The sequence below is a fragment of the Toxorhynchites rutilus genome, chromosome 3 (assembly GCF_029784135.1).
Source record: "Toxorhynchites rutilus septentrionalis strain SRP chromosome 3, ASM2978413v1, whole genome shotgun sequence".
Classification (NCBI taxonomy): Eukaryota; Metazoa; Arthropoda; class Insecta; order Diptera; family Culicidae; genus Toxorhynchites; species Toxorhynchites rutilus.
In genome coordinates this window covers 10,135,382-10,158,353 of record NC_073746.1, presented here as the reverse complement: position 1 = coordinate 10,158,353, position 22,972 = coordinate 10,135,382, and the positions used below count along the sequence as shown (strand labels likewise).

General features: G+C 40.1%; 1 protein-coding gene and 1 pseudogene across 1 annotated transcript in view; both read right to left on the bottom strand.

Annotated features, from left to right (window-relative positions):
- Positions 1–683: 683 nt before the first annotated feature.
- Positions 684–22,972, bottom strand: part of LOC129776012 (leucine-rich repeats and immunoglobulin-like domains protein 3) — a 53,574-nt gene continuing 31,285 nt past the window's right edge. Inside the window, exons 2-6 of the mRNA XM_055781378.1 lie at positions 22,157–22,231; positions 21,777–22,058; positions 21,061–21,712; positions 20,835–21,003; positions 684–14,257 (exon numbers count right to left, since the gene is read on the bottom strand). Coding sequence (XP_055637353.1) covers positions 12,249–14,257; positions 20,835–21,003; positions 21,061–21,712; positions 21,777–22,058; positions 22,157–22,231 — 3,187 coding nt within the window. The 3' untranslated portion in view covers positions 684–12,248. The remainder of the gene's footprint in view (positions 14,258–20,834; positions 21,004–21,060; positions 21,713–21,776; positions 22,059–22,156; positions 22,232–22,972) is intronic.
- Positions 11,308–11,466, bottom strand: LOC129780747 (U4 spliceosomal RNA; annotated as a pseudogene).

The window sequence follows — 22,972 nt, the reverse complement described above, 5'->3', positions numbered from 1 at the left end:
GAATGTGGCGTACAAAATGGTTTTATTTCCGATTTCAAACATTTTTTCCAAATTTTTGACGGGGGACTACGCCTAACTTTTCAATATAGAGGGTACATTTCAATGTTTCGGGTGGAAAAAGTGAAAGATTTTGAACGTTAATATCTCTTCAATCAATGGGTGGATTTCGATTTCAATTACATAAATTAAGGGAAAACACTTCCACCTATGTTTTTGTCCGAGACATATATAGTGGAAATAGTGAAACAAGTGAACAATGTAACGAATAAAAACGGTCGATTTTTCTCGCAAATATTTTACATTGTTGCATTGCAGCATTCTTCCATTTCATTCAGTTCGAGAGTTAGCTTTCATGGTTCCTTTCTCTATGTCACGTTGCATCGGCAGAACGAACCAATTCTCGTTCAGTTTTTGTGGTTTTTGTGGGGTAAACATCGTTTATCAAGGGTATTTCTCAAGGCTAGTGACGAATAAACTGAAAAAGTTTAAAGTCTGTATAATTCAACAACTAACTGACTGACTACAAAATTCAAGAACGTTTGATGATTGTGAAAGCGGACACGGTTTGCTGAGCAGCACCGAATGACAATGAGGTCTTTTGTCAAGGCATACCCTTCCGTTACAGCTAATTTTCGGCCTTCCACCAAATAAAGGAACGTTCGGATCAAGATGTATACAATTCCTTATCTTGGTTATCTTGTATTTATTGTTATAATTCTTCATTCAACTATTAATATTCTTAGGACCAAAACGGTATAAAGTAGTTCATATTTTTGTTTGTTCATAATTCATTTGTACAAATATAGTAAAACTTTCACAAGTTCGTCCGTCACTCCGCTTATCTAGATTAGAGCTTACGTGCTAAGTAGAGCAAGTGTATTATTTACTGTGTGTTTGCAATAATGTAAACTGTTTAATAAATTAATGTGTATCTGTACTGTGTATTTATCATTAATTGTCAATTTTGGTTTTTTTTTATGCAGCAGTAATCAGTAGTGTATGTGCAAACTAAAACTGGTTAGTAGTTAAACTATTTCCGCTATTAGTTGGTTTTGTGAAATAAATTACTTATGAGATAAAACTTTACTGAACAAGGAAAACTTTGGGAACATAAAACTGCACTTGTACATTTGTCGTCGAGATGAGAATTCAATCTCTGCTATTTTTGTTTGTTTGTTTGTTTTTTAACTTTATGTCAAAACGGTGAATACTGATCTGTTCAATAAATGTGTGATGCTGATGCTCCACAAGGCATTGCGTTTTTAACTACGTGAATGAAGGCAACTTTTTTGTTTGTTTGTTCAACTCTTAGATTTGATTTTCAGTCAGCCAATTCTTAACATATATTACAACAGATTACGGCACTTTTTTTTTCGCTGGATTTTCCATAAACAGTGGACTATAGTTCTTTTGTTTATCCGCGTGAAGAAAGGAACCATTTGCATAAAACTTAAACTAGTTGCGTGAGAACGATATAACAAAACATCCATGCCTGGAAACGTGCTAAAGCAAAAGCCTCTTGTTTGTCTATGCTAAAATATGACTTGCTGTCTCTGCATTTGTCGATTGAAAAAAAACGCAAGTAGTGAAATCTCTTTGGTTTGAGCCAAGCCTCTCGGAAAATGCGAGTACACATCAATCTTCTCTCTGGTCGTATTATTGCAAGTGTTGTGTTGCTGCTGTAGAACATTTCCTTTTGTTATGGTTTCACGCGTGAAAATACAAAACTTCCACTTTGAGCTGTTGAATGTGCTGCCGCGTTAAGGGGGAACAAAGCAGGACCGAATAACCGAAACAATAAATAGGAATTTTCAACGTTCAACAGTAATGAAGGGTTCAAGTTGTCTCTGTGCATTCAAGTGGAAGATGTATAATAAGTGTTTTCAAGGCAGCACATCTCAGCTATCTTCATCGCGTCTCTCGTTGTCACGCTTGAGTAAACTTAATGCTAGTGAATTTATAATTTGGGTGCTTTCCTCCCATCTGTTTTGGCAAATAAAAATAACAATAGCTCTTCAGGAGTCTAGCGAAAGAAGCGGAGAAATAAAAACAAGCTTAAAACTACAATTAAAACAAGAAAACAAAATCACAGTACCAATTCGCTTACCTAATTTTAGAGAAGAGCAAAAATTTCTATAATAGGTGAAGAAGCTAATCTTTTCGAACGGATCAAATTTCGTCCTCTGTTTATATGCAAAGTGTATATGAAAAATGGAGAGGAACGAGCGAAACAATGTCAGTCCTTTTCCGTAAGGCTATCCGCTTTAGTGTTTATGTATATTTAAATTTTCTCTTATGGTATCAGAATGAATGACTATAAAATGTCCTTTTTTCCAATCCGAAAAAGATTTAAGACACGACTTATTTCACTTGACAATCGATTATCGATTAATTTTTCTGGTCAATTTTCCCCACAAAATAATATCGCTATCGCTTCCTTATCGATTAGCTGGAAAATGTTTACGGAGTAAACTATGTCATTTTTCTGTGTGGCTTGAGAGATCGCACATTTAATCCCACTCTAGAGTAGCTATACGTAGATCCTATTTGCTAAAACAATACTATTCTGTGTATCGAACCGCACACGGGTTACTGTCGACTGAATTTCATATACCTTTCATTTATATTTATTTATTTTTCTGTCAAACTCCAACCACAATACGAACAATTACAATCTCTAACATGCCACACACGGGTATCTGGAATACTAAACTAGCCACAACAAAACGACGCACACTCGAATTGCAATCTTTGCAGTCTTGCAGTAGCGAACTTCCCGGCTTCCCGGCGTTTTCAGAGCTATTCTTTTACGGTGACCTATGTGGGGATTTGGAACGAGCATTTCCCGGCCAATCCTACGCACACACACTCTATTTACTACTAAGAAGGAACTTTTTTCTGTTGTCCAAAATTGTCTACATCTTGTCTCAAAACACACGACGAAAAATAAAGTGCTGCCGCGACTGATTATAAATATTACAACTATATAGAGATACTATGTCTGGTTCCATATTTCTATTATTATTTTTTTATTTGGTTATCTCAAGTGACTCAACCCTGGTCAGCTTTCCCAGTCGGGAAACTGCACACAAGTGAGGAGGGATGAAGGTTTGTCTTTGACTGACTGGATGAGCGTTTTCTGGATACATCTCGCAGAACGCGTGAAGCGCTTGTTGTTTCGTTGTTGATGGATGTCGATTTGGAAGAAGAAGGTTTTCTGGGTTTAGTGTAATGAGCTAACGGTTGTGACTTCGAATGCGATCGAATGTTGCTCGAACAGCAACGGTAATACATAATTTGGGAACGTTTAGGCCGATTGTCTCCAGTCTCCAGTCCCGCTACAATAGATTTGATACTCAAGTTTGTCTGTGATTTTTTCAACGATCAAAATGCAACTTTTCAACTCTACTAGGCAGAAAGGTCTTGCTCTACACCAAGAAAACTGTGACTGGTATTGGGCTGGTTTATGAAATTGCATACACTTCAACTATCCGCATACCAGTCAATCCACTTTACACTATGACCTACTTTTTTTTCAGGATCAGCATAGACTACAGATTGTCACAACTGGTGCAACTAAGGGGGAACACTATATCGGATTTTCGCGAGTTTTTTTTTATGTTCGAATTAAAGTTGAGTTTTGGGATATTTTGGCGTTTTGCAGTGGGCAGCTGGGCGCGTAAATACTCTCTTTGAAACTGATGGTATGTTTTTCTCACAATCTACTGAACCGATCTGACTCAAATTGGCATGTAAAAATGTAAAAATTAACTAACTAAATTGTTACGTAGCCGTATTTTGATATTCCAACTTTTCAATTCTTTATTGAAAGGTGACTTTAGTTGAAAAAAAACAGACAATTTTTCATTCAAATGCCATGTCCAATTTTTTTTTCAAAAACCGCTACGCAACAATTTAGATGATTCATTTTTAAATTTTTACATGCCAATTTGAGCCAAATCAATCCGCTAGATTCTAAGAAAAACATACCACCAGTTTTAGAGTGAGCATCCACGCGCCCAGCTGCCAACTGCATAACAATCACTATATTGGCATCCAAAAAATAAAAAATACATCTTCGAATATACATAAAGAAATCACCAAAATCACCAACCAGTCACACAACACTCAGCTTTAATTTCAACATCCGAAGAAAAACTCACGAGAATTCGATGTTTTTCGACCTTCCAGAGCCCTTCTCCAAACCATTGGATTACCCTATGAGGAAGTCGTTCATTAAATCCATTCAAGTTTAAAGGGTTTAATTCTGCCCTCTTCGCAAAGATCCATACAGTGCAATATCAGTTGTCATTCATCAATATACAACAGTCTGAAACAAGATACTGCAACAGTATGTAGTTTAACGGGATATTGGCAAACCACATGGAAAATAAGCATTGCAAAATCTCAAGTACAACTTGGAAACGAAGGGGGGTGTTCGTAGCCTATTCGGTTGCGTGTCCGCTACTAAGCGAACGATCATAAGCTCATAACTCAGGGCCCTCAATTGACCATCTTTGTGTGTTACTCTAGCTACTACATCCACGCAACAATCACCATGTGACGGTAATTCCAGTGCCCTACCGCTCACATTACGGTCTGTACAAATTGATGCTGTTTACACAACAATGGAAGCCTCATATCAAAAGTCCCGCTGTGTATGGTCCAACTGGTGAGCCATTGAACAATAGGAATATTCTTACGCCGAAAAATAAGGACATGTGTATCGATAAGATAGGAATATTCTTACACTTGAAATGGCTACTGTGTAATATACAACAAAATTATCGTTAGATAAACATGTACACGAATAAATTCGACACTGTTACAGCTGAATTGCTAAATAAGCCTAATAAAATAAACAGATGGGATAAAGATCTTGAAAACGAATGAATCTATTCGATTGTGGAGTCAGCATCAACTGATCAAATATACGTGCCCATGAATCCACTAAACTTTCTAGGCACCCTTACCGATACATAGTTAACCTGTAGTCATCACCGATGTACAATTTTCATGGATATTTCAACCCTTAAAACACGGTTCCACAAAATTAACTCTCAATAAATGGAGTAAACCAATATTTCGTCCTAAGCGCCCAGTGAAATATGCCGCATTGACTACGGTTGATGATGAGCTTCAACGTTTAGAACAGTGGAAGATAAGTAAAGCTTTTGACTAGCCAGAGTGAGCTGCCCCGATTGTAGTAGGGCGTAAAACGAGCGGCCGTGTTCGAATTTGTAGTGACTCCTCGACTGCGCTTGATCATTGCCTAGAACAAGGATAGCAATAAGTCATCTTGAAAATGTTTTTTTTTTCAAAATTTTCGAATTGTGAGATCTACAATCAAATTGATTTGACGGTGGAAGTCCTCGGAAATTATTAACAATAAACACTCATAAAGAACTTCATCAATATAATAGATTTCATGGGTCAAAGCAATATCTGGACTAGGATTGGGCGATCTTTAGGAACAGATCGATCTTCTCGGATCGATTTTTTAAACGGCCTAGGGATCGATTCACTGATTTAATCGGCGCCAAGGAATCAATCTCTGCTGAATCGATCATTAAAATGTCAAAATTTATGTAGTTATTCGTATGAGTGTCGTTTTTCCTTTAAATATAAAATTGGATAAATATTATCTCCATTCAAACATCAAAAGTAATTTATTCCTCAAGACCCTAAAAACATTAAAATTCAGAAAAAAAGCAATTTCCATAACATTTGTGTTGAACCGTCACGCAGAACTCAGCTGACAACGATCCCATGAAAGCCAAGCGTGCCATAAGTCTAGTATTTAGTGGAAACCGATACATGGTTGCAGTGCCAGTTCTCGAAAACAATCTTTCGGCTGGATCTGATGTCACCATTCGGTTGAGATATTCTCCAGTTTTTGATCGTATCCCAAATAGTCAAAGGATTTGAGTTTAGTGTTGCAATATTCTGAAGTAGGATATACCGAAGTTCTCCGTTAATAACTCCAAAGGGATTAGATTCTTAATTATCCAACGATTCGCGTATTTATAAGTACAGAAATTTTGAATTCAATAATTGAACTAATCCTTGAATAATCAAAAGGAATACGTACCATTTCATTATGGTTCTTCCACAAATTACTAGATCCATGCTCACACACTAATGATGTTGAAGTTGCCTGTGGAGCAGTTGATGGTTTAAGGTCTTCAATCACCACTTTATCGAAAACATATTTCAATGCCTTAACGTGAGCTAAATAGACCGTCTAAAAAAGAGGATCTAGCAAAGTAACTATGACAAATGTATCCACCGATCGAATATCTTTGAATTCTCGTTCTTTTTGCACCAGGAACATCACTTGTTTCAATTGTTTGACTGGTTCTGTGGTGGGACACATTGAATCAGTTTTCTGATATCATACATATTGAGCAATATTTAAAAAAAAAAAAACTCCCCCATACTTTTCTTAAATTTTTTAACATTGAGATTATCTTCCCTGAGGGATAATATGTTTCTCCTTCCAGTTCAGTGATCGTATGAGCCACTGATATTTGTCAGGTAGTGAGATTAAAATAGATGTAGACTGAAAAAAAATTCTAAGATCGTAAAAATCGAAGAAAAAAGATCGATCTTCACAATTTTTTGTGTACAAAGAATCGATCCCAAAAAAAATCGGAATGGAAAAGAGCGATTCTCTAAACATCGATTCAAGATCGCCCAGCCCTAATCTGGACCTTTTCAGTACAGGCAAACCTGTTTTGGTTCGTTTCGTTTTGTACGATTTCTAATTTGTGCGATTTTATTCTCGTATCGGAACATGAATCACACAAACCAATTACACATATTAAAAATTTACACAAAAGGCTCGCACTAATAAGGAATCGTACAAAAACAGGTTTGCCTGTAGTTCATTGATACCACAGTCGATTGATGTCATTGCCGTAATTTATCTGCGGATTAACAACTTAGCAGCGGTGTCACACATATGACGAGGATTTTTCTTCAGAGAATTTGTTCCGACTTGCACTGGTATACAGGTATTTTCGAACTTGCCACTCAAACTACACTCAAGGCGTAATATTGGACCCAAAAAAAACGCAAGAAATATTGAAGTACTATTTAATGTAATATTGAGGTGGCCAAGTTCATCACGAAATCTATAATCACTTACAAAGACTGAAAAGAGGTACTGTCAATCGGATGAAGGACGTGCGCAGTTACAGGCAAATCTTTTTTTTTTTTTTGTGCGGGAGATAGAGACCGCACAAAAAAGTCGCATAAAAAATAGTGCAAAACTTCACCAGTAGCTTTAAAAAATCGTGTTCGGTACACATTTTTGAAAAAAAAACTTGTTTTGTGCGGTAGATAGGGACCGCATAAAAAAAAGTTTCCCCCAAGAAAATAACTCAAATCCACGCCATTCACCGTTCAATTTCCTTTTGTTTCCCTGCTTTGCGATGGGACAATTTGCCTTTTCGGTTGCGCGTGGCTGTTTTGTGCTTTTAGTTGCATGTCGAAACGTGTTGCTGTTAGAAATCATGTCATGCAAAAACTTTGAAAAACTTAGAGCATTTGATGAGAGGAGGGGAATGATTTCAGAAGTGGATAATTGAGACGCAAATATGCTTTTCTCGCACTGAAATGCATATAAACCATCGAAAAATGGACGATAACATCGTCCATTGCTTCTTCATACACCGCACAAAAAAAATCGCACAAGAACAGAAAATCACACAAAAAAGAACCGCATAAAAACAGGTTTTACTGTACTATATTCCATAAGAGTCGATCCCATCTTAAAGGTTTGACAATGCGAGACTTATGTCAGTAGCTCTTGGCAGCATAATGTTCATCGATAGATTAGTTATCCTCTGAACCTTCCGGAAGCCAATCATAGATTAAGACATATCGAGACATGAAGTAGCAGCATAATCGCCATATAAAGAAATGTCACAAGTATAATCGAAAACTGGACTACCATACCATAGAGTTCATAGTGACTTCGCTGGTCCACTCGAAGACACATCCTATCGGATTATGGTGGACGCATTTAGTAGGTGGCACTAAATGTTTCCCACTTGAATGATCACAAATGAAACGATCCGTTTGCTACGCGCATCGTTCCGAGAAATTACAAAAATAAAGCTCCATAAAGGCATTCCAGAAACTCTCGTATCAGACAATGGAACACAGTTTAGTTGCGCACTTTTTGAACAGTTTTGCACTGAGAACAGATTCAATCATCTGAGAACAGCCCCACATTGGTTGCGCGTTCGCTTACCGAGCGATCGATCGTAGAGTTCAAAACTCAAGGCCCTCAATTGACCATCTTTGTGTTGTAATGGAATAACTACGTCCACGCAACAATCAACAGTGATGGAGATCGATTCACGGTCGGAGTACTGGCCTCTCTTCGTCCATACAAGCGCTGCTCTGCTCTGCAAGAAACATCTGGCTGTTGTACTATAAATAACACAACGATGATCATATTTGCTGTCTTCGCTGTCCGGTCTACTGAATAATCGAAGAACAGAATGAATACTCTTACGGCTAAATGGCTATTGTGTAACTTACAATTTATAGATATAATAAACATGTAACATGTACACGATTAAATGCGGCTCTGCTACATCTAAAATGCTAATGAGCCTAAATAAATAAAAAAATGGGATAAAAAAGAAGATGCTATAAATATTTTCCTTCTCACATATCGCAAATCCTTCTCACATATCCAACTCTAGCAGGAAAATTCCCCGCGGAAGGGATGCATACGAGGCCAATCAGAATTTCCCTCGACCATCTTATGTCGGACCAGCAGAAATGCAAGAGCAAGACTCCGGTATAACAAGAATGATTAAACCGAAGAATGATTAAACCGAAACATCTGCACGGGCGGATGAAAGAAAAATGATTCGTTCATACATCAATCACCTCAGCATAGTGCTCGAATTGCATACGAACCGGAAGCACACACAAAATAGAAAAGTCGCAGCGCGACAAGTGCTAAAAGAGCTGTTTTTTTCACATTTAATCGCAAACAAAAGACTGAAAACATGCTTGAACGATCAAATCCTGATCCAACGTTCATCTCATTACTGACGACGAAACATGAGTGTGACTTTTTCCTATTTCCGAAACTCAAACTACCGCTTCGTAGGATCCGTTTTGACAACATTGAACATATAGAAACGAATTTGCTGCGTGAACTGAAGCACTGAACAGTCTCGCATTGGAATCGGTTCCTATTCCGACGAAACAGTTCGAAGCATTTACCATTAATCCTAGCGATTTGTTCAAATCGGGAATGTGAAGGAGCGCTGCGTCAGCTATAGATGTCTTGCATTTGTTGAAACTGGAAACTATTTTTTTCGGACAAATCAGCTTGCGTTCATCGTTCTTAGGGTTATCAGGAATCATTATTACAAGTGCATCTTCTGTATCAGTCACATGTAGAATACATCGTTTGTAGCCATTCAGCTAGGCTAGATATCCTCCCAACTCACTAACAGTCGATTCAAATGCGTACCGAAAAATTGGCGTATAGTGCACCCTTAACAGGGACAAGTGCACTATAATACCGTTGACCGAAATTCCTATAAGTGGAACATATGACCGTAAACTACGAGCAAAGATCATCAGGGCAGTCCGAAATAATCCTGGGATCTCCGGACGTGATTTAGCGAAAAATTTCACTGCGATGCACCATACAAGGAAACTGTTCCGGGGAATGAGAAAGCGGACTCGCTAGCTAAGGTGGGCGCTTTAGAAGGCACACTTTTTGAAAGGCAAATTGCTTATAATGAATTTTACCACATTCCTCGTCAGTACACGCTCGTAAGTTGGCAGCGCATGTGGAGTGGAGATGAGTTCGGTCGTTGGTTACACACGATTATCCCTAAGGTCTCGACGAGTGCATGGTTCAAGGGATTGAATGTAGGTCGTGATTTCATTCGCGTGATATCTCGGCTTATGTCCAATCACTACAACCTAAACGCGCATCTCTATCGCATTGGGCTCGCAGCAAACAATCTTTGTGATTGTGGCGATGGCTACCACGACATCGAGCATGTTGTCTGGTCGTGTATCCGGTTCCATGCTGCTCGCTCTCAGCTCTCTAGAGCACTGAGAGCACAAGGCAGACAATCGGAGATCCCCGTCCGGGATATCTTAGGTAGCCGTGATCCTGATCTTCTGCTTCATCTATACCTGTTCCTCAGGAACGCCGATGTCAACGTTTAATGATGTTTCCTTCGTTGTGTCCCCGTTTTATATCCCTCCTATCCGATCGATAAACTTTTACTTAGTCGCGGCAATACATACACACACTCTTTACAGATACACGGGCCAAAGGTTGTGCAGTCCACTGATGATTCAACAAGAGCCAAAGGTTGTACCGCTCATGACAACTCTACATGAACTGATGATTGCGCCGGTTAGTGACCATTCTATCCTGGATTCCTGGAGTCGAGAAAGACGCACCACGCTAGATATGAGGTACATACTAGGGGGGCGTTGCTGATCAAGGGTCAGCTGCATCCCAATAGGAAGTATCCCGAGTCGGGCACACGTACAGAGCATTGGAGACAGCAACATCCGAATTACGAAAACACTTGTAATACTAACCTCGAGCCAACCGCGAGTAATCGGTTACATATTACTAACATAGGTAATAAGAAAAATTGTCAAAGTATTGAACTCCCGGCCCCGTGAGGCTAACGCCATATGAGCCTTGATAAAAATATATATTTTGGAAAAAAAAAAAAAAAAAAAAAGGAAACTGTGCGACCAAGTTCGGACCAAGTACAACGGATTTTGGACAAATCCCGGGTCAAAAATAATATCTTGCTAATCGTAAGGTGGAATATCCGGGTAAGTTTAAATATTTCTGCAAGTTGATGATTTGGCAAGGCATCTGTAGTTGAGGGAAGAAACTGAAGGTTTTTATCACTGGAGCAACTATGAATGGATAGCTTTACAAGGAGAAGTGTCTTCAGAAGGTCCCATGAAGTTCTGGCACGACTTAGTCAGCCGTTATTACAGCCGGGATGTCGTAGAATGGTATAAGCAGAATAATGTTGATGTTGTATGAATCCACCAAATTATCAAGATTTTTGTCCCTTCGAAAATATTGGGTAATTGTCAAACGTAAATTGAAGAAGTCTGGCTGATGTGGAAAAATGGTAGAAAATGTTGACAATGTCACTGTGCAGAAAATGATGCGAGGTATTCAGCGAACAGTTCGAAAGTTTATCAAAATTGCGGAAGAATAACTTTCTTGTTTTTTTCCTACAAAAATATATTTTTAACGATTATTTTTTTAATTTATTCTCTCCTTGAGCATTCCGTAATTTTGTGCGGTCAAATTCTAAATACAAACCTCACTGTTCTGAGTTTGAGACACTACAAAGGAATCATTTAGTTTTCCACTAGCAATAATCGCACCTCGGATGTACCTCATTGTTTACGATATCGCCACTGCACAAAGTTTACAAAGAAATCATTACAGCCAACATTCGAAATATCCTGCCAAACGACCTCATTAACGGGGGCATTAATATCAATAGAATACAACCTTATCTCCAAAATGCAGTGGTATGCTTTGCACATCTAAGTTATGATACGAATCGTCACTCCCGCTATTTTCAGAGATGAAATAGTCTTTAGACAACAAACAATAATGTATTGACTGATTCAGAGTTTCAGTTCCAGTGAAACAAGAACATCTCCCAGACATTTATCATTGTTTATCGTTATTTTATCTTTCTTATGGGTCGTTAGATAACAATATCGTCTGTAACTCCTGAAAAATGTGGCGAAACACTCAACTTTTCAATGAACAAAAACATAACTACGAACAAAAACATAACTGTTGTAGAACGCAAGCGATAATATGAACGAAATACTCGTGCAAGAGCAAACAAACAAAGCATCAATATTAGAGACGAATGAACTCTCAAAGTTTAAAGTCTCTCTAATTCAATACCGATTACCGATCAATATTGTCAGTCAATTTCAGTCAATTTTAGGTAGAAGCCACTTTCTTCATGATCTACGAATTATTCGTAAAAATCCCCTTAATACCTTTATCAATCAAAATTGGGTTGGAAGCTTCGTCTTCTGAATTAAATCTTGAGCAAACTTTCTTCCCCAAGTAACCGCCACATACCAAAGTCACACGTTAGCTATTCCACCGAACCAGAAAACCGTTTTCTCCCGCGTATCTCCATCAACACCATATACACGCGATCATCACCATTATGCCCTCCCCCTTAGCTTACCACCTCCCTCAAGTTCGTCGACTCGTGCTGACTAAGGTTCCCCCTGCTGTCACCACCACTGGGCAGCTCTCGATTAGATGTGCAACTACTGCTCGTACCAAACCCGCTGCTACTAACCGGTTCCAAGTATTCTCTCATCTGTGGCAGCGTTTCACCACCACCACCACCTTCCACCGATTTGCTTCGGTACTTGATCGGATTCTCCAGCAGACTCGGATTCTCGATCAACAGCTGATACAGCTTGTTGACCTGCACTTGACTAGGTTGCGTTTGGAGCGGTTGCTGCTGTTGGTGCGCACCACCCACCGTTGCTTCCATCGAGGACGACACCAGTGGTGAGGACGGATTCGTGGAAGGATGCACGAACGTGGGAAACGTCTGTGAGGTTGCCATCCGCGATATGATCGGCGGTGGCATATCGTCGCTGAAAACAATCTTGTTTGGATCGGTGTTCACTAGGATAGCGGTCGTTGCGTTCACTGGGGGAATCGGAGGTGGAGGCTCTATCCGAGGATCCGAATCCGGATCGTGCTCGTCGTACGGATAGGGACCGTTCAGTTCAGCCGCTTTGCGGCTTAACGATTGAAACAGGCCCTTGAGATCGTCGTGACTACTTCGGTGAACATTAGTGGAATCAGTGGCCGAGCCACAGTCTCCTCCCGTTCCGGAGTCCTTCGAGGAAAGGTCGTCATCCATGTCGTCTGACTCTGCACCATTGCGACGAACCTTTGGCAAAACCTTGGGTACAACAGAGTAGTAGAAGCGATCGGTCAGATGAGCCTGGTCGTCATCATCTACGTTCGTGGTCGCTTCGTTGGGCACCATCGGTATAAGGAATTCCAAATAATTTCCGACTCCACTGCGTACGATCAGATTCTGTTGATTGACCTCCATGTTTGCGTTCATGTCCATGTCTTCCCCCTCCACTTCGCTTCGATCCGCCATATGGTTCAGATTTTGTTTTCTCACTCGGTGCATCACCACGAGCCAAATCAGAGACGTCAAAATCGCACAACATATGATGGTTATAATGATAATAACCACGATGTCCCTGTCATTCAAAAGATGACCCGTGACCACCGTTTCTGTGGGACTGTTAGCGAACACTTCCTGTATCATTTCTGGTCCTTCAAGAACAGTTAATCGCATCGATCCCTTCTCGCTTCCGAAATCGTTTTCCAGCCTACATTCGTATTCCCCACCATCGCTAAAATCCGTCTCAACGATGATCAGCAACTGTCCTTCTGCTGTGAAGAAATGCCGTTCCGTGATCAGAATAGGTTCACCATCCTTGAACCAATGGATCGATGGTTTCGGATATCCGGATGCCAAACACTCCAACACGCTGGATTTTCCAACCTCCGAACTCCTCGACTCCAAAGGCTTCAGAAGTGTGGGTGATTCAAATACCACCACGAGAGCATTCGCTTTGATGACACCAGCCGGGTTCTCAGCAGTACACGTGTACAGCCCCATATCCGCCAACTGGGCATTGAAGATGAAAAACGCATCCTCATCCGGTTTGACGTGAATTCGTCGTTCTTTCGCCGCCGGAAAATCACTCCCACCATCCTTGTCCCAGGATATCTGCGGCTTTGGATCCCCCACCGCCGAGCAATCCAAGCGGGCTGTTTTCCCCGAGTGTACACTGATGTCGCTTGGGCTTCTCCTAAAGCTCGGATATGTCGCCACCGTTACCTTCACCTTCTGCGAGTACACTACACCGTAGTTGTTGGTCACAATGCACTGATACTTGCCAGCTCCGTCGGCCTGAATGTAGGGGATCGTGAGCTCCGTCGTACCGACGGTGCTTCCATTGGCACTGTTCAACTGATTGACCGTGTAAAAACTATCTGGCAACTCCTGATTGTCTTGCTTCCACTTGAACACCATTGGGTCCGAAGCGGTAGAGGTTACCGTGCATCCGAGAGTCACATTGGTGCCGCGGATGCCAAGCTGCGACTTGGGTTCCTCTACCAGCTGAGGCTTTGGGGAGTCATCTGCAGAAAAATGGAATAAAAATCAAAATATGCAAAACAATTTACGTAAAAACACATTAAGGTTTGACTCAGTTAGAATCCGGAATCACTGTTTATTATACTATAGCAACGGTCGAAGTGGTTTATCTGTAATCTGTGTAAAATTTTGCAGGATGGAAACCGAGAAAAGAAATGTTTTTGGACACCCGCATTAAAAAGCAGGAAGTTATATCTGTGGTATAACCGCAAGGTTGACGTAGTACTATCTTTGATTTAGTGATCATTTGTTTGAAGTTGAATCTGAATCCATTCTGAATGAATGAATAAATGAATATTTGGGGGACTTCGAAAACTAGAGCGTTACGTTGGAGGCACAAGGTTTTATGCATCCAATATTGGATACGAAAATATTGTACTGATGGGAAAGAATGATTTTATTTATTAATTTATTTATCACCGTCTCGAATTGTTTATAATTCCTCAGACTGAATCCTTATATTAAATTCTTAATCCTATTTTTAAAGATAGTTTTGGACACGTTAAAATCGAACACAGCACAAGCCCTATTGAATTCACGGAAACAATTCTCTAAGGGGTGATGGAATCCGTAGGAAGTACTATGGCGATTGATAAACAATAGATCTCGCTCACGTAGTTGTCGAAATGATACATAGAATGATACATTATATAATAAGGATGGACAATCAAAGTTTCCATTTAACAGATCAAACACAAATATTTTTTGAATGTTGGCACGTCTAGAAGCTAACGATTCCAACGCGATCAGTCTGCAGCGGCTCAAGTAGTCGGGGAGATGGTCTGGATCTGTCCAAGGCAGTTGTCGGAGAGCATATCTAATGAAACTACGCTGTACTCTCTCCATTCGTGTGATTTGGGTGATGTGAAACGGAGACCACACGCAGACAGCATACTCCAAAATGCTACGTACTAATGAGCAGTATAGCGATTTGATTGCGTAGACATCTCTGAAGTTATTGGTGCACCGACGAACAAATCCAAGGGCAGCAAACGCTTTAGCGGTAGTGACGCAGATATGCTCATTGAACCTTAGTTTGTTATCTAGGACGACTCCAAGGTCGCGAATGGAATCAACACACTCTAGTGTTTCAGGCCCGACTGAATAACGAAATTCAATTCGAGACTGCCGGCGGGTGAACGACACTGTTTTGCATTTTTTGATATTCAATTCCATTCCGTTATCCTCACACCACCGCCGTAGCTCCTCTACGTCAGCCTGAAGCGCGCAACAGTCCAGATGGGATGTTATTGATCTATAAATTTTCAGATCGTCGGCATAGAGCAGTTTTCCAGCATTCAGTCGAAAGCTCAGGTCGTTTATGAACAAAACGAAGATAAGCGGCCCAAGAACACTTCCCTGTGGTACTCCTGATGTGATGGGAAAATATCGAGAGTGAGAGCCATTGATGTTTACATACGCCCACCGTCCAGATAGGTAGGAACGCAACCACTCACACATCCAATACGGAAAACCTAGGTGACAAAGCTTCGCTACTGCAAGTTCGTGGGGACCCTTGTCGAACGCTTTCGAAAAATCGAAGTAAATTGCATCAACCTGGTGTCTGAGCTCGATTTCCGTTGATAAAAAGTTAGTGAACGTCATCAGATTAGTTGTTGTCGATCGTTTACTGACAAAGCCATGTTGATATTCAGATATCATCGGTTGACATGCGGTATATAAAATGTTATGAACTAGTCTTTCGAATACTTTTGCCACGCAACATAAAATGGAAATGCCTCGGTAATTTTCAACGGCGTGATTGGAGTCTGATTTGAAGATCGGACAAGTTGAAGCTGTTTTCCATTGATGCGGAAAAGTGCTGTGACGTAGAGACTTATTGAAAATTATTGTCAGTGGTATCTGCAGAGACGTGGCGTATTCTTTCAGGAACAGTGGCGGAAGTTTATCAGTTCCAGAACCTTTAGACACGTCCAATTTACTCAAGGCAGATGAGACATCGTGTTGTGATATTTCAAACAGCGGCAAATTCAAATCGAAGACGGGACAATTCTTGAGACTGTCAGGCGAGAATGCTGGTGAGATGGTGCTGTGTACCTTTTCGAAATGATCTGCGAACATATTTGCTATTCCTACCGGGGAATCAGCACTATTACCGTTGAAAGTCATCTCGGCTGGGAATCGATTTGAGTGCTTCCGATTGCGAATAAACGTCCAAAAATAGGAGGGGTTTCGCTTCGCAGTCGTCTCCAGGTGGGCGATGTAATTTTGAAATGATGCGGTTTGAAGTTCGTGATACTGAGTCTCAATTATGCGAAGATTGTGACGATTTGCATCCGTTCGTTCTTTAAAATAACGTTTACGGGATTTGCGGACAGCGTTACGAAGGTGCTGCAGCTCGGATGACCACCAAGCGTGCTTGTAGGAGTGTCTCGTGGATCGTCTACGTGGAACATGCTCATTCAAAACTGCATTCAGAGAGTCATAGAATATACGTACCGTCTCATCGGTATCCTTACCGAGAAACAACGAAGCCCAGTCGATAGTAGATACATGATCTTCAGAAGCTTTTCTGTTAATTGCACTTGATTGAAAAACCACAAAATGAAATGCATTTGATCGCAGTATTATATGAATAGAAAACATTAAAATCAACTCTTTCGCTTGAATGTAATTCTCAATTCCAACGGGAAATGGCAGTTTATTTTTCAGCAACGATGACATCTTTGCGGATTCTTCTCGATGCTCGATGCTCGCCTGTTAATGCTAACTATATAACCACCAGACGAAAAGAGTTGCGCGCGTGTGTGTGGCGGTGCTCTAATGCCTCAAGCGGAACCAATTTTCGATGCTGTTACTTTCATGGTCGCCTTTTCAGTGACATCACTCTCCTCTCGATGGATTCCCTTCTGACCTAAGGTGCACGAACAGGCTTTTGGTGATACCGTTCATCAGCGCTTTCATGACGAACGAAGTTAGCTTCTCCACAACAGCGACAACATGCTCCAATCGCTGTTCAATTATAACTGAGTGGATTTCCGAGCGGCGCTCGCTTATATACCGAGTGGTGATTTCAATAGCCTGTTTTGAAAGCAATTCTAAGGCTACTGAAACAAGTTGTTGCATCAAAAAGTAACATGTTTATAACGCGTAGACATTTTATCTTTCGAATGAAGTGTTTATCATACCATTTCGTTCAGTTGTTTAGGAGCTATTAACGCTCAAAATCTTGTTCTCCGGCGTAACGCTTTCGTTTTCGAAACTTTGAATTTACATTACAAAAATCCGTCAGGTACTAAAATCGCGAAATCACAGAAAATAGCTAAATCGACCGTATATGATGTACAGGATGTACGTTTCCGTGAACGTACAACTGTTGTTCCGATGCATCAGAGGACGCGTCGTAGTGGAGCTTACGATCGGAAGCTGAGGTTGGAGATATTGAGATCAACTAAAGCAAACTCTCGGACTACGACATCGGCAAAAACACAACTCTAACCAAAGTACCATACGGAGAATCACTATGCGAGAAGGTTATCGTAATTTCCGTGCCTGTAAGCAAACAAACAAGACTCTGAACCAAAATCTGGTGGCCAAAAAACGCGCTCGAAAGTTGTACAACAAGGTTTTGACGAAGTACGAAGAATGCATGCTGATTGATGAAACGTACATGAAGATGAATTTCGGATAGCTCCCACGCCGGAAATTCTATAAGGTCACTGTCAGAGAACACCATTTTTTGTACAGCCATTCCATGCCAAACCGATATTGTTGTTCTCAGATTTTCGTGAAAGTGGTAGTTTTGTTTTTAATCGCAAAATATTAGACCCGTATTTTTTTCTATTTCAAGAAAAAATATAAAAAAAATATAGCGTTCTCTATCTTTAACCGAGTAAACCATAAATAACGGGCGTAAAAATAAAAGGTATAAAACGCGTAATTAATAATTACGAAAACAAAATTCTTTTTTTTTCGCATGTTTATTTTTTTTAAAGAAGACTATCTCTTTGGCTTTAATTTGATATGTCAAACAGCAGTTCCAGCAGTTCAAAAGTTATGAATTTTTGTGGAGGAAAAAAGGGAAAAAAACTTTTCGGACCATCGGTTAACTTATCAAAATCATAACTCAAAAACAAAAGTAACGCCACATTGGTTTTTGGATAAGTTATGTAGAAAAATCTCAGTTTTCACGAAAAAATATTAAAAAATATAGCGTCCTCTAGTCCAAAGCCATGTAAACAGCAAAAAACAAATACAATCAATAATTACAGAAACAAAACCCATTTTTTGCAAGAAAGAAAGACAAGCTAATTGGCTTTAATTTTATATGTCGATCGTCTGAATCGATCGAGTAGTTTAAAGGTTATGAATTTTTGATAAAATCATTTTTGGAAAAAAGGGGAAAAGGTGGGGGGAGGGTGGTTGCTACCATACAAATGAAGCGTCAATTTCTGCATAACTCAAGAACTAATCAAGCAAACTGAGCCAAATTTTACATGTGGAGGTTTTAGGGGGCACTAAACATTTCTATGGTGAATAGACACATGATACAAAACGAGCGGAATAAGCGATGTTCACTGTGTTGGGTATAGAAAGAGACTGAACATTTTCCTCAGAGAAGATACAATATTTATACGCTAGCAACAACGTACTTACTGTGCAAGGGTGTCGTTATTCCCCTTCGTTGTTTCTATTTCCACGGCTGCATATGTTGCCCGTTATTGACAGCACGATTAGGTAAGCACACAAATGCACAGAACAAATGTATGGGCATACTTTAAATTTTCATCAATTGAAAACATTTAGCTATACTCAAGCTGCGGCCCTTGGGACACCCATCTCGTGTTACTTTATTTTAAACTATTTTGTATATGTAACAATAACGAAAACTTCGGAAATCCTTACATTTTTTTCCTACGTAGCATGTCACTAGACGACTTCAGCAATGACGCCTAATCAGAAAACATAACACGTTTTTATGGAATAGAAATAGTAAATCCAGCGTTCGTTCTACGAACATTATGGATAGAGAAAATATTACCATTTAAGCTCCACCCCTTTTTTAATTTATTTGGTATAAACAAGCTATTCACAAGCATTCACCAGACGACAGCGAGATTTTCCAAATGGCCTTTCTCAAGGTCGAGAGTGTAGTTTAGTTTTCCAAATTGACATTTTTCAAGGCTAGAGCTCTATAATTTGAACCATGCTGAACCATACAAAAAAAAACATCATTATTCAAGTCACAGTCTCGCTCCAACTAGCAGACAGCATTGTTTCTCAATACTGATGTCAGTTTTGTTCGATACAAAGAAAGGATGGAAAATAGATGTTGCACATAGTTGGTTAATTTCGTTTCGGTGGAGGCATTTCGTCAATTTTCAAGCCATCTGGTGCTTCTCTATTTTTGCACCACATCATTTTTGCATCTGTTCCGGGGTGAGTTTAGAATTTTGGGAAAGAGAACATTACGTTTGGAGTGTATGAAATTGTGCGTTAATGCCTCTTTATTTCTCGCCACAGATTACATTCTCAGAATATGCGCGAAGTAAGCATAGTGCAGAGCTGGTCGCTAGCAGGATGATTGATGAATGACTTATCAGTGATTTTTTCCGATCGATCTATGAATTTTCATGATTTCGATTATGTTTCCGGGATGAGAATGGCGTCAAAGTGCAGCGCATTTCAAGCCGAATGTGATTTCAGCGGTGATAGCTATTCTTCGGGGTTAAACTCAAGCAGATTTTCTTTCCGCAGAGGTTGCAATGGACGCCGCTTCCCCATCACACACCTTATTTGGATCAGATTTTCTGTTGCCATTCTGAGTGTTCTTTGCAGCATTGTTTTAGGGAGCGTTGGAAATATTATTTTGCTACTCGAAAACTACTTGGACATTCAGGGTTTCAGTGTCACCCTAGACACCGAGCAATGAACAGAATAATTTTGTAAATCTGCTCAAATCCAAACACCAATGCTTGTCTTGGACACTGCTCCTTCTTTATTTCATTTATTTATTGCGGCCATGTAAAGCATCATGTAAAGCATATCAAACTAATCTTAGAGAATTTTCGATTCGATTGGTATACAAACCATCAAAATTCGTTCACAGCAAAAATAGTTATCAACGTTAACTTTTTTTCAAAAAAACCTGTGACTTGTTTTCTGATTTGGCACCCTTAATGAAAAACGTAGTTCTGCGTCTAAATTTTAGGAAATTGTCAAACGGAAATTGAGAAAAAAGGTGCCAAAGTGACTCGAGATATTGCAGACATGAAGAGATCGTGAAATAAAATGGCCGCTGAAGTTGACCAACAGAGAGTCCAAGCTTTGTTGGAGAGTATCCGAAGAAAAGGACGAAAATTCATCAAAACTGTAACGGAATAAATGTCTCAATATTTTTTTCTGAAATGATCAATGAAATATCTACATTTTAATATAAAAGCGTTTTCAGTACCTTCAACCTACTGGTTTTGTGATTCCCGATTCTAAATGAATCAAGCTTCAAACATACAACAAGTATACTCGTGATAGAAATCGGCAACAGCCTGCCAACCACGAGTATACTCACAACACAAGTTACGATGTGATATATCTACTTACAGCAGGAGAAATTGGTAGCATTCAAGTCCCGTATCAATTGTCCTCGGAGCCAAATCGGGTAGCTACATTCCGCGTCGAGCTGGAAGACATCTTTTCGCTCCTTGATCCAGTGGTAGAACCAAACAAGATTGCAATCGCACAGTAAGTTGGTAGAATTCATAATTAATTTCTACAAAAAAAACTGTTATTAAAACTGTACATATGAAATCGAAGCATTTAAACCTACATTTAACCTCACTGAATCTTTTAACGCGTTATTCTGTATGTAAGAGATATTGTTCTGACTCAAATCGAGCAGCGTCAGCGACTTCAGCCCAATGAAAGCATTTCGGCTGACCGACTTGATCTCGTTCGAGTTCAGATACAACTTTTCCAGCTTGGACAGCCCGAAAAACGGTCCCCTCATATCCTCGATCGTCCAGGATATTCGATTCGATCCAAGATTTAACACCTCCAGGCTCCTGCTACTGTTGAATGTACCCTCTCCGATTGAGGAAATCTGATTTCCCTCCAGGTTGAGCGTTCTCAACTGAGACAGTTCTTCAAAGGTGTACTTATCAACCGCTTCCAGCCTATTGAAGGAAAGATCCAGTGTGTTCAAGCGCGGGGCAAATTCCCACCCATCCTGTTCAATTTCGGTGATTGCATTCTTGGACAGTGTCAAACTCGTGAGGCTCGTAAGATTAAACAGACCCCCTTTCCTGATTGTGGTAATACTGTTGTTGTTCAGCTCCAGTACGGATATTGTGGTCAGCCCATGGAACACGCCATCCATCAGATTGGTTATCCTATTGTTGTTCATCTTGAGACTTTTCAGCTGGTTTAAATTTTTGAACGTTAAACTTTGCACCTCTTCGAGGGCGTTGCTGTTGATTTCTCTGGAAAATGGGAATATTATAAATTAGAAGTTCTTCATGTACGACAAAATAAATGAAAACATACAATCTTTTCAGTAAAGCCAACCGCTGGAACGTCCCTTTACTCAACGAAGACAACTTGTTGAAGTTCAAGTTCAAATACTGGAGGCTATTTTTCACCGGAAACGACCCGAACTGCACGCTCTTTATGCTGTTCCTCGACAGATCCAAATATCGCAGACTAGCCAAAGCCTCCAGAGCGTCCACCGCGATCGCATCGATTCCATTGTTGGCCAGAAATAATCGAACCAAGTTGTTCAACCCACGGAATGTCGGTATTCGACCGAGGCTGTTGTTGTTGAGTTTGCTGTAATGGCGAGGGAAAAAAACATCAGTTAAATTAATCATCGGCTGCCAATTAGACGAGGTGCGACGATAAACGCTAATCGGGGTGCGATTACTTACAGTTCCTGTAATTTGTTAAGGTCGGACACCTGCGACTGGACCGCATCGTGACTAAGCCTGTTCGATGATAACTCACTGCAAATGAAGATTAATGATGATAGAAAATGAAACATCGTATGTGATTCGTTTTAATCGTAAGTGTTGCGGGAGAAATTGATTATTGCGATTAGGTCACTGTTTCAGCGGAAGCTGCCAACCAGCAGAACTCACATTCCAACAACCATGCCCCGAGCCCGGGCTGATTCTGGATGACATTCATGCACACAGCTCGAACGTCAAGTGCCATCATCATCATCATCGTTGTCGTGCATTATAATTGCAGCGCGGGAAATTCCAGCGGAGCTGAGAATGGTTGTTGGTAAGGCACGACGACAATATGCAAGAATTGTGCGCAACAATAATGTTCATTAGAGGCATAACACAAACGCTCACGTAAGCCCCTTATTTACCAGGCGGAAAAATTCAACAATGATTAATGGTTTTGGCATTGCTGATAATTTTTATAACTTTTTCTACGTTTGCTTGTTATCCGGAACATTTTTGATTTGCCTTGACTGGTCTGTTCCTAATTTCCATTCAACTCTAGAATTTATATGGAAGAGTTTTAGAGAACATTCCACGAACAGAAGCGTGGTATTTCTAAAACTTCGGTTTTCAAGTCTAGAGTTGCTATCACAACCATCCCCAGCGATTCAAACGTTTTCTCAGATATTGCCCAAATTTACTCTTGAACCAATCCCATGTAAGCGACACTGCATTTTCTGGAAAAACTATAGAGATTTATTCAAATATATGCTAAAACTAGGATTGTGTGAT